The 12,953-nt window shown below is 41.1% G+C and overlaps 1 protein-coding gene across 6 annotated transcripts in view; it reads left to right on the top strand.

Annotated features, from left to right (window-relative positions):
- The first annotated feature begins 1,141 nt into the window (after nucleotides 1-1,141).
- UBR3 (ubiquitin protein ligase E3 component n-recognin 3) overlaps nucleotides 1,142-12,953 on the top strand; it is a 254,201-nt gene continuing 242,389 nt past the window's right edge. For 3 of the 6 annotated variants that reach the window (XR_002823969.1, XM_023730587.1, XM_023730586.1), the window contains exon 1: nucleotides 1,145-1,733. Coding sequence is in view for 4 of the 6 variants with exons in the window: in XM_023730587.1 (XP_023586355.1) it covers nucleotides 1,189-1,733 (545 nt within the window). In the remaining 2 variants the exon portion in view is untranslated. Of the gene's footprint in view, nucleotides 1,734-2,351; nucleotides 4,730-12,953 lie in introns of those variants that run through there. The other 3 variants (XM_023730582.1, XM_023730581.1, XM_023730584.1) reach the window with 3 other exon arrangements.

Here is a 12,953-nt window from a genome sequence, read left to right as displayed (position 1 = left end):
TGAAGTCTCATTGGTCTCTTTCATATGGCAAACTTGGAGTAACATCAGGAGGTAAGGATGAAAAGGCTGGGAGACTTGTGATCAGTAGTGTCACTAGGGTTGGTGTCACCCGGTGCGGTAACTCCTGGTGTTACCTCCTCCATGCTAATTACCACAATATTGTAGCTAAAACACCAGAAAATTTGACAAAATCAGCGACGGTAAAAACATCGGCAGCAAGGAAAACAACAGGGCATGCTTGTAGTGCGTGCAGACGAAACCACATGATTCGAAGTGTCATTTAATTGCATAGTAATGACAGCTCTGACCAGAGCACATTAGAAAGTTCAAAGAGGAAATTAGCATGGAGTTTCAGCCTTGTAGGTATACTGATACAGGTAAGCTGGGTTTACAAAAAATGTTTTTGTTGTTATAACTAACTACAGGGGTATTTTTATAAAAAATAATAAACTCCTGCAGAAACACTGCACAAAACTTTTATAGACAGTCATTTTGGTGTCCATCCCCTCTGACAGTGTCACCCCGTGTTGTCCGCACTATCCTCTCTCCCTAGTGACACCGCTGCTTGTGATGATCGTAGGTTTTGAGAGAAGGCTTAAGGAGTTTGGCTTTTGTTTCCACTAAAGATTTGGACTAGGAGAATGACAGTAAGAATGTGCATTAATCTTCTAAAGAATGTACTGTATTTTAGAAGATTAATCTGGTATACTGTGAGAGCAAGAGTTGATTCAGGAGGAAAAATTAGGAGGCTGCTTCAATAATAAGAGGAATTCAGTAGTAATTTAGGTATTGAACTAGGTGATAACGGTGGGAATCCACATCTCAAAACGAGGTTCAGGTGCCCAAAATACATTTGAAAAATGCTGTATAAAATTCCTATACTCCAGGCAAATAAAGAAAAAATTGTGCATATTAAAGATTTTCTTTAAAGCGTGCCCGTTAGCTCTTAACGTTTTGAAAACCTGTAAGTTGAGAGCCAAGAGGTGAGGGGGGAAGGAGCGGAGGAGGAGCCCAGGGGAGAGGGGCGGGGAGAAGGCACAGTCGCAGGGGCGGGGCCGAGGGCCGAGGTGCGCGTTAGCTGCGGGGTATCGCGAGAGTTGGGCGGGCCGAGCAATCGCAGCAGTCAATTCTACCACCCTCCCGGCAGGAGCCGCCGGCCCTGGACTCTCCAAATTCTGAGCTCTCATCATGGCGGCGGCGGCGGCCGCGGCAGCTGTCGGGGGTCCGCAGCAGCCCCAGCCCGAGCTGCCCGCACCGGGGCTGGCCCTGGACAAGGCGGCCACTGCCGCGCATCTGAAGGCGGCCCTCAGCCGGCCGGACAACCGAGCGGGCGCTGAGGAGCTGCAGGCGCTGCTGGAACGGGTGCTGAGCGCCGAGCGGCCGCTGGCCGCGGCTGCGGGCGGTGAGGAGGCGGCGGCGGGTGGCGCAGGCGGTCCGGGTGCTGCCGAGGAGGAGGCCCTGGAGTGGTGTAAGTGCCTTCTGGCGGGCGGCAGCGGCTACGACGAATTCTGCGCGGCAGTGCGGGCCTACGACCCCGCTGCGCTCTGCGGCCTGGTCTGGACAGCCAACTTCGTGGCCTACCGCTGCCGGACGTGCGGCATCTCCCCCTGCATGTCGCTGTGTGCCGAGTGTTTCCACCAGGGCGACCACACCGGGCACGACTTCAACATGTTCCGCAGCCAGGCCGGGGGCGCCTGTGACTGCGGTGACAGCAACGTGATGCGGGAGAGTGGGTGAGTGGAACCCTCCCCCAGGGTGAAGCGATTCCCGAGCGAGGGGCACCCAGGGTGGCCCAGGCCAGGGTCCCAGGAGGGCTGTCGGAGACTGAGAGCCGACCTGATCTGTCAAGGGAAGGAGGTGGGGGAGAGTGCAGCCACATAGGGATGGAGGTGACTGAGCTGTCAGTGGTGAAAAGGGGGTGGGGAGTATGGGCTAGCAGAGAGCATGTTTAGGGGACAGGGCTGTGAATTTTGGGGGAAGCCAGGGCCCGTGAGCGATGGCTAGAAAACACCCTGTGCGTAAGGTAGGAGGGGAGGGAGGAGGAAAGGATACGTGGAGAATCTGGTGTCGAGCTGTCAATTGTGTACTTATTGTTGGGAAAGGCTGTAAAGCTGCCTGCTTCTTGGGAAGACACTGAGGATGCGATTTGGATTGGCTGGGAGAGGGTGGTATTGGGGAAAGAATTGGGTCGTGGGATGATGGGGGGGCGGGAGGAGGGTTGGTCTGTAACTGCACGGGAGGACGTTCGCGGTGGTGGTAGGGGGAAGGAGTTCTGAAACTGTCAGTGTGTCTGTCAGTCTGAGGAAAGGAGCTCTTGAGCTGATGGGAGTTGAGGGAGGAGGGAAGGGGAGGGGCCTGCATGAAAAGTGACTGTTGAGCTGTCAGTGCAGTATTTGGTGTGCTGGAATGAAATCTAGAATTGGGCTACTGAGCAGTCGGTTATAGAATACTCTCCATACCAGATAAACAGACAAAACCGTGAGCGAATTCGCTATCAAGTGTTAGATCTTCTCCAGTTAAGGGCACTCTGTTCACTGACTAATATGTGAACATCTCTCTAAAAGGAGAGACTCAACAAATGGTTTTCTGACAGGAGTGATGTAACAGGGTATTGGGACTTAGGACAGAAGACAACATTCAGAAGTTGCAGTGAGTTAAAGAGTTGGTACATATAGGGTCTTGGCTTGGGACATGATGTCAATGTCAGGGGGAAGTCTGGGAAAAAAAGGAAAAGCTTAGTGAAAGGAGATTTTGGTTGGGTAGTAGTTGAAAGAACGTTAGCAAATCCAGTTATTCAAGTTTTCCAATTTTCAGGTTTTATAATTTACGATAGAGTTATAATTCCTTTAGAAATGGTGACTTCTTTTTTCTTATGGAGTACTTGTAGGTTACTGTTAACTCCACAGTGTTTGTACCTACTATGTGGAAGCAAGGCTCCTTGGATATTAAAAGTGAACACGATGTGGACCTAGCCCTTAAGCTGCTTATGCTAGAGTAAAACCAAAACCAAACCGGAAGGCAATAAATTCCTTAAATAGTAGTTGGGGAGTTAGAGGAGGGAGAGGTGGCTTCTACATAGAGTATGAAAAATGCCTTCAGAAAGGAGGTGTTTTGAACTTGCTAAAAATAACAATAATAATTGCAGCTAACATATGAGAGCTTAAAGTATATGCGCGACACTACTTAAAGTATTTTAAAAATTTAGTATATGAATAGGTAAATTTTAATATGTGAATAGGTAAAATATTCATATAATTAAGCAATAAATAAAAAGGTACACAGTTTGAAGTCTCCGTTCCATCATGTCTCCCATCTACCTACAATTATTTGTTTCTTAGTGCAAATACAAGCAAGAATGAATATGTATTCTAACTTTTCAGTAACTTTTTTGTACAAGAGGTAACATACCACATGCACTGTTCTGCATTCACTCATCATAGAGGTCTTTCTGTATCAGTAGATTCTGTATCAGTGTATCAGTGTCATGCATAGTATTCCATGTCATGAATTTGCCACTCTTTATTTAATCATCTCTTTTGATGGACATTTGGGTTTCCATTATGTAATTAAAAAAACCTGGCATACCTGTCTTTTCACACCTCTGCAAGAATATCAACGGGATAAATTCTCAATAGTGGTGTTTCCAAATTGCTCTCTGTAAGGCTTAGCAACGTATGAAGTTGCCTGTTTTCCAACAGAGTCATTAATAGTGTGTTATTAAAACTTTTGGATTTGGTAAAAAGTGATCAGATTGTCACTGCTTTAGACGATTTAACACATTTAATCTTCAACAACTCAGATTGTTGTTATTATTCTCCCTACTGTACAGAAAAGGAAAATGGGGCACAGAGTTAGAAAAAACTTGTCCAAGATTACACAGGAGGTAGCAAGCAAGCTAGGCATGCTGGCACCAGAGCTGATGCTCAGCCACTACTCTCTATGCTTCTATGAAATAGCATTCTTACCGTACTTCCATTCAGTACTGAGTTTTGTCTTTTTTTTTTTTTTTTTTTTTAAAATATGTCATTCTTGTTTGGGTCTTTGTTTCTTGTTTAAATCTTTTTTAAACTTGGTGCAATCCTTAACTGATACTTAGGTATTTTTTACTTCTTGGACTGGATTAACATTTAGGAGACTCCCAAAGAACATGAAGGTAGGAAATAATATTGATTTTGTGTTAGTTCTTCCTTGAATTTTGGAACACAGTGGTGATTATCTGATTCACCTGGGTGAGGCACAAGTCTGATCTCTGTGATGCTTCAGTGCATGCATGGAAATATGTCAGTGAGTTTCTTAGAAGGTACTTAACACAGGTTTAAGGCATTGAGTTGTAGATAGTCCACATCTTATTCTTATAGCATTTGCCTTTACCTATATCTCATTGATACTTATTTTTTCCCCAGTCTGACAACCATTTATGAATAGATATGGAATATTTAAAGATTTATTATTGTCTCTATATCTGAAATAAAGAACTGTAGCTTGTATGTGTCAGCAGTTGCCATGTCCAATTTCATAAAGGAAAAGATTGAACAATAAACAGTATTGTGGCCATCTGATTATTCTGAAATTTTTGCAATTCTTTCGGTCAGATAGAATAATCTTCTACGCTACACATCTCATCTACTACCTAGAGAGACATAGATGATCTTGGTCAGTTGTGCAGGTTAGAAGACTGCCTCTGGAACTTTTCAGAACTGGAAATCAACAAATTATAGCAGTGGTCTTGGTGAGCAAAGCTGGACTACCAAAGTTTAAAGATATGTTAATTTTGGGGTTGTTTGTTATTCTAACTGCCATCAAAAAACCAAAATCAAACCTGTTGCTGTCGAGTAGTTTCCGATTCATAGTGACCCTATAAAACAGGGTGGAACTGCCCCATAGGGTTTCCAAGGAGTGGCTGGTGGATTTGAACTGCTGACCTTTTGGTTAATAGCTCTTAACCACTGCACCACCAGTAGGTCCTTGGTAAGTGTCGAATTCAATTGGATAAAAATAATGGCTGTTATACCTGAAAAATTGCTCAATGATTACATTGCTTTCGTTGTTCAGGAGGTGGCATTGATTATTAAATCCATAGCAGGTTTTTTTCAGATTGCTTCCTGGATAGTTTTCTTTCATTTTTTAATTTCCAAAGTAATACATATAGATTATAATGTAAAAATAAGTGGGTAAAGTAAAAAGTTAGGGTTCCTCTTTCCTCCATCCCACTCCTCAGTGAGAAATTTCCCTTACTTTCTTTTGAGCTTAGTTATGCATTTGAAAGTTGTCAGTTATTATTTACCCAGCATCTCCCGATGCTTTATTGAGGGAAGTTTTTAAGTTGTTTGGTCAATGGTAATGCCAGAAATGGAAGCAGTGAATAGATAGTTGAATAGTGTTCATCCTCATCTGTACCTTGCTCTTTTCCTTTAATAATATTTATTGCATACTGTCTCATATTAGTACATTTTTTTAAAAGATAGTATTCCATTCAATTTTCTTTTTTTTAGTATTTTATTGTAATTTATGCAGTCATGTTCTCTACTGATGTACGTTTAAATTATTTCCAGTCTTGGGCTATAGTAAACATTGCTGCAGTCAGTATCCTTGTATACACTTCTTTGTGTATACATGTGAGCATATGTATGGGGATAAATTCCTAGAAGTATATTTGGGCTAAAGGAAATATGATTTCAAATTTTGATAGAACTCGCCAAAGAAATTACTTGAAATTACCCTCCCACCAACAGTGTTTAAAAGAGCATGTTTCCTCACATCCTGACCAGCATGTATGGTGTTAACAATATTCTTGATCTTTGTTAATCTCATAAGTGAAGAGTGGTATCTTGTTTTATTTATTTTACCCTTCCCATTTGCCCTTTTATTCCCCAAACTGGAGTTTTTTGAAACAAATCTCATGAATAAATTCATGAGCATTTAATAAAAAAATAAATTTATGATTTTACTGATAAATATTTGAGTATGTATCTTAAAGAGATATAGACTCTTAAAAAAAGAAAACCATAACCACAGTACCATTGAAAACCAAACCTGTTGCCATAGAATCGATTCTGACCCACAGCTAACCTACAGGACAGGGGAGAACTGCCCATAGAATTTACGGAAGCAGACTGCCACATCTTTCTGCCACACCTAAAATATTCACAATTATTCCATAATGCCATTACATATCCAGTCAGTGTTTAGATTTTCTCAGTTGTCTCTTAAATGATTTTTTAGAGTCAATTTATTAGAATCAGGGCCCAAGCAAGTTCCTAATACTGTATTTGGTTGCTATATCTCATAAGTCTCTTTTAATTTGTAGGGTATAGAACCTTTCTCTCCTTCCCCACCCCTGGAATTTATTAAAGAAAACTACATTCTGAATTTTACTGATAGCATCTCTGTGATGTTTAACATGTTTCTCAGTTCATTATTTCTTGCAAACCAGTAGTTGAATCTAGAGGCTTGATTGGATATCAGATTCTATTTTTTTTTTTGGCAAGAAAATTTTATAGTGGTGTTGGGTATATCCTGTTGCATCACATTGGTAGTCACAGAATGTCTGCTTGTCTGGGTGTTAGCTGATGTTAGGATTGATCAGTAGGTTCAGGGAGGCAGCCTGATCCATTTGCTATAAAGTTCCCCATCATGTTAAGGATTTTAGCAGGCATTGATTATCGTTGTCCAGATCCATTATTTTATTAGGGGTTTTAAAATGGTGATATTCTAATTGTATTCTCCCTCATTTTTAGTGAGAATTTATTCTAGAAAACTCTATTCTTAAAGTTTCAAGGATGAAAGCTATATTTCATAGATATCTCTAGATGTGTTTTCCAGAACTCTTTTGTGGAAGGGGAGCACTTTGGTCAAACAAACTTGGAAAATACTACACACTGTGTCTTCTTTTTAGAGGTCTGCAATGTGTAACATCTTAAAGAAATTCTATAGTAAATAAATCTGCAGCTTTGAATAACTTCATGTTCAATGGTTAAATCTGAGAAGCTGTTATTTTTGAGTCATACCAATTTGAATTTGTCCACTTGAATACTCGGCCATTATCTTGCCATTATCAGCATATCCAAAATGGAATCAATTATATCTCCCCAAAATAGCTCCCTGTAGATTTTCCTTTTCTTTCTTCCTTTTTATTTTGTTACTAGTATCATGTTTTTTTATTTTGTTTTTGTTTTTTGAATCAAATCCCACTTAACAGTGGCTTACACCTTAGAAACATTTACTGTTTGCACCTCAGGACTAGTCTAGCAGCTTTTTAGTGTCATTGGGGACCCAAGCTTTTTACAGACATTTGCTCCATTACTTAATGTAATGGCTTTTGATCTTTGTTGTCTCATGGTTGGGGAAAAACAGGAGTGGATTTTTCTAGACATCTAATAGTGTCTGCCAGTGTCATTCTTGATTTTTCCCTTTTGCAGTGCAATGAATTACTTAACGTGGCCCTTCTAGCCATGGTCTTTGTGACTCACACACAGTGATTGGGTGGGACTGTGCAGATAAGGTTAATAGTGGTGTGCCAAGGGGATTGGTCAGTTTTGCCATCCTGCTAGGCTTCAAAGAGAGCAATTCCAAAGCAAAGAGAGGATCCCACCACCACCAAGGAAGAACAGCCAATAGTCGAGCGTGTCCTTTGGACCTGTGATCCCTGAGCTTAGAAGCTCCTGGAACCGGGAGACAGAGACAGAACTGTAACACTGAAGACAGCGAGAAACAGTGGCAGAGAAACAGTAGCAGGAGAGACCAGCAGAAGATAGCACAGTGGGCTTTCCGGCCGTCGGAGTGAGAAAGCTGAGTGCCTTTGTGCCGAGGCTTACTGGTGAGTGGGGTGCCTTTGGGCACTTATTGGTAGAGCTAAAACGTGTTTGTAAACTTACCTGAGCAGGGGAGAGGCCCACGGTCAGAGAGAGGCCTTCATGTGAGCCCAGCTGGGAAGATGAAAGAACTGTATCCTGAGAGTTCCTCAACCTGAATTATAACCTGTTACTTCCCTAATAAATCCCATAATTTTGAGTATGGTCCGTGAGTTCTGTGTGCCTTTGCAGTAAATTATTGAACACAGCAGAGAAGTAGAGAGTACCATGGGAGGGACGGTTGGTGTCAGAATTGGTAAAGATGGTGGAGAGAAGAAGCATGTCTGACCTCTGCCTCGTAGGAATCATGGGCTGTTGATCTTGATTCTCTTTCTCCCTTGTGAAGTTAGAGGAGGTTAGACGTTGCCCCCACACCATTTTTACACCTTTCCCTCTACTCCCATGTTTTATTACCAAGAGCTGTTCTTTTGTTTTGTCTCAGATTTGTCCCCTTTGCATTCTGTTACCACTTTAGTCCAAGCCTTCCTCACATCATAATCCTATTCCATAATAATTTAATGTTTTCCTCCTTATAATAATTTCACAGTCTAACCTCCATGCCTATAAAATTCTGCTTTACATATGTCACTCCTTTGCTTAAAATAGCTTCCCGTTGTTTATAAAGTCTAGAGCCCTTAGTCTGGTGTCAAAGTTTTCCACAACATGACTTCTATCTACATGTCCTTATCTTTTTCATTGCCCTGTGAAATTGTCTCAGTAATTTTTTTACCTCATTGTGTACATTCCTTCCCTCAAAGTCTCATGTTGTACCTTGTCGAGCAAAGTCCATTGCAAGGTGTACTTTTACTTTGAAGCTCATTTGTAGGGACCACACTCCTATAGCACAGGTATATGTTTTGTGCATAGTGCATGTTTTGACTTTTTGACATACCATTGTTATTTTTTTTTTTTGACTTTAACAAACACATTTATTTTCTCAAAGTTTAGGAGGCTAGAAGTCCGAATTCAAAGTGCCAGCTCGTAGGGAAGCCTTTCTTTCTCTGTTGGCTCTGGAGGAAAGTCTGTGTCGATCAGAACAGCCTCTTCTTAGCCGTGTTGTGTCTGCAGGCAGCTCTCTCTGGCCCTTGGCCCCTGGGCCCCTTGACCTGGTGTTTGCCCTGCTTGGACAAGTGTTACAAAGCTCTTTAGCTCCACTAATAAGTGCCCAGAGGCACCCTACTCCGCCAGGAAGCCTGCTGCCCAAAGGCACTCAGTTCACTTGCTCCATGGGTCAGCTCCTGCGCCATCTCACGCTGGTCTCCTGGCTCTGCTGCAGTTTTTCTGCTGCTGCTTCTCAGCCGTCTTGCACCATCTCACCAAGTGGAGAACAGCTACACAATACTGGGAATCATGGCCTAGCCAAGTTGACACATATTTTAGGGGGACACAATTCAATCCCTGACACTGACACATTCCTATAAAAATAAAACCTACCAAAACTAACTCAAAAAGGCATTAAAAAAAACTGAATAACCATATAGCCATTCAAGAAGATACTTCCCACAAAGAAGACACTAAACCTGGATGGTTTCATAACATGCTTTCTCAAACCTCCCAGAGAGACAAAAACTTCCAGTTTATGAAGCTAATAAAATCTCGACACCAAAACCAGACAAGGACTGTATGACCGTAGAAAATTAGACACCAGATTCACTCAAGAACATGAATGCAAAAGTCTTAAACATAATGTTAGCAGAAAAAATCCAGCAACATATGAATAATGAATATATGACCAAGTTAGGGTAATCCCAGGAATGCAAGATTAGTTTAGTATTATAAAATTAATGTATATCATTATATTACTTGATTAAAAGAAAACTCATATGAATGTCTCAATAGATGAACAAAATTCAACATCTTTTCATGATAAAACTCTTAGCAAGCTAAGAATAAAATACAACCTTCTTAGTAGGATTAAAAGCATCTACAAAAAACCTAGGGAACTTTGGTGCCTCAGTGGTAGAATTCTTTTTTTTTTGTAATTTTTTATTGTACTTTAGATGAAAGTTTACAGGGCAAATTAGTTTCTCATTAAACAATTAATACACATATTGTTTTGTGACATTGGTTGCCAACCCCACGACATGTCAATACTCTCCCCTTTTCGACCTTGGGTTCCCCTGTTACCAGCTTTCCTGTCTCCCTCTGCCTTCTTGTCCTTGTCCCTGAGCTTAGGTGCCCATTTAATATCATTTTGTTTTATGGGCCTGTCTAATCTTGGCTGAAGGGTAAACCTCAGGAGTGACTTCAGTACGGAGTTAAAAGGCTGTCAGGCCAGTAAGTCTGGTCTTTTTTTGTGAGTTAGAATTTTGTTCTACATTTGTCTCCAGCTCTGCCTGGGACCCTCTATTGTGATCCCTGTCAAAGCAGTGGTGGTGGTAGCTGGGCACCATCTAGCTGTGCTGGACTCAGTCTGGTGGAGGCTGTGTGGTCCATTAGTAGTCCATTAGTGGTCTATTGTGGTCCATTAGTTCTTTGGACTAATCTTTCCCTTGTGTCTTTGGTTTTCTTCATTCTCCCTTGCTCCAGATGGTGTGGGACCAGTGGATTATTTTAGAGGCCCACTCATAAGCTTTTAAGACCCTAGAAGCTACTTACCAAAGTAGGATGTAGAACATTTTCTTTATAAACTGTGTTATGCCAGTTGAGCTAGATGTCCCCTGAGACTGATACACCATTATTTTTATGCCTAGTTTATACCCCTACAAATAACAAAATTTTAATAAAAGCTTGATCTTGAAGACCTTTGCATTGTCTACCTCTTTTATTTATATCCTTTTTACATATGGGGTCACCATGAGTTGGAGTCAGCTCCACAAAAACCAAAACCAAACCTGTTGTAGTTGAGTCGATTCCGACTCATAGTGACCCTGTAGGACAGAGTAGAACTGCCTCCATGGTTTCCAAGGAGTACCTGGTGGATTCGAACTGCTGACCTTTGGGTTAGCAGCTGTAGCACTTAACCACTATGCCACCAGGGTTTCCCATACATATTCATGTTTTAGCAAATTGGTTAATTGTACCATATTTTCTGGTTATTGCTTTTATAGGGTTGGTATGAGTTGGAAATGACTTGATGACAGTGGGTTTGGTTTTAGAGCCCTGGTGGTACAGTGGTTAAAGTGCTCAACTGCCAAAGAAAAAGTTCGTGGTTTGAACCCATCAGCTGTTCTGTGGGATAAGATGTGGCAGTCTGCTTCTGGAAAGATTACAGCCTTGAAACCCCTGTAGGACAGTTCTGCTCTGTCCTGTAGGGTCACTATGAGTTGGAATCAACTCAATGGCAGTGGGTTTTTTTTAGGGGGTTTATTAGAGCTAATCTCTTATATTATGTATGTGTATATATTTGCCATGGATTATTTGTGAAATTTTCTTCCCTACAAACGTGATAACCATCTAACTCTCAAGTCACCAAGCAAAACAAAGGAACACAACATCTGTTATGATCTAAGAGCTTGAAGGAAGATGAAGAAGAGCTGAAGATATTTCTTTGTTCCTTTTTGTGCGTTCACTGTACTTTTTTTCCATTTCTAATTTACTATGGATAATGTAGGCATAATATTCTACTTTAACTGTAAGTATAATTTCTAGTGATCTTCATTGTAACGAAGTTTAACTACACTAGAGCAATTTGGAAGTCTTAGTTACTTTTTATTTTTTTCTAATGGCTTCATATCATTTTAGCATATTGTGAAATTTTAAGACTGTTTTCAATTACCAAACATTTTGAATAGACAGAAGAGAAGGGAAAATAATATATTAGATACTTTTGTATTCACTACTGAGATTAATTAGATGTTAACTTTTACCATAATTGCTTTAGAGCTTCTTTAAATCAAGTAACTAATGCTTAGCCCACCTCCTCCTCCTTTTTTCTTTCTGTCCCCAGAGGTTACCATTATCCTTGAATTCATGTGGCATACCCGTGCATGTTTTTGTACTTTTACTACATCTAAACAATATATTTTGGATAAATGATTTTATATTGTATGAATCCTTTTTTGCAACTTGCCATATTCACTTATCATTATTTTTGAGTTTTTCCTCATGTTAACAATGTAGACTGGGTTCATTCATTTAACTACTGTTAAATAGTCCATAGTATGATTAAAAGGAGTCCTGTTGGTGCAATGGTTAAATGCTCAGCTACTACTGGAAAGGTGGGTGATTGGAACCCACCAGCCACTCTGCAAGAAAAAAGACCTGGCGATCTGCTACCGTAAAGATTACAGCCTAGGCAATGTTATGGGGCAGTTCTACTCTGTCCTATAGGGTCGCTATGAGTTGGAATCAGCTCCATGGCACACAACAACAATATGATTAAATAGTTTACTCATCTGTTTCTTTGCTGAGGGGCAACTAAATGTTTTGTATTTGTCATTGGTTCAAAAAATGCTGCAGGGAACATTTTTTTATTACTTAAAAAAATTTTTTTTTTCTTTATTGTACTTTAGATGAAGGTTTACAGAACAAACTAGCTTCTCATTAAACAGTTAGTACACATATTGTTTTACGACATTGGTTAACAACCTCATGACATGTCAATACTCTCCCTTCTCGACCTTGGGTTCCCTATTACCAGCTTTCCTGTCCCCTCCTGCCTTCTAGTCCTGACTGATGTGCCCCTTTAGTCTTGTTTTGTCCTATGGGCCTGTCTAATCTTTGGCTAAAAGGTGAATCTCAGGAGTGACTTCATTACTGGGCTAAAAGCGTGTCCAGGGGCCATACTCTTGGGCTTCCTCCAGTCTCTGTCAGGCCAGTAAGTCTAGTCTTTTATTGAGTTAGAATTCTGTTCTACATATTTCTCCATCTCTGCCTGGGACCCTCTATTGTGATCCCTGTCAGAGCGGTCGGTGGTGGTAGCTGGGCACCATCTAGTTGTACTGAATTCAGTCTGGTGGAGGCCGTGGTAGTTGTGATGTATTAGTCCTTTGGATTTTCTCTCCCTTGTTACTTTAGTCTTCTTCATTTTCCCTTGCTCCTGAATGGGTGAGAGCGGTGGAATATCTTAGGTGGCCGCTCACAGGCTTTTAAGACCTCAGACGCTACTCAGCAAGGTAGAATGAAGAACATTGTCTTTATAAACTGTGTTATGCCAATTGA

The sequence above is a fragment of the Trichechus manatus genome, unplaced genomic scaffold (assembly GCF_000243295.1).
Source record: "Trichechus manatus latirostris isolate Lorelei unplaced genomic scaffold, TriManLat1.0 scaffold00037, whole genome shotgun sequence".
Classification (NCBI taxonomy): domain Eukaryota; kingdom Metazoa; phylum Chordata; class Mammalia; order Sirenia; family Trichechidae; genus Trichechus; species Trichechus manatus.
Note: the sequence above shows the minus strand (reverse complement) of the source record. Positions and strands in the feature narration are given on the sequence as shown.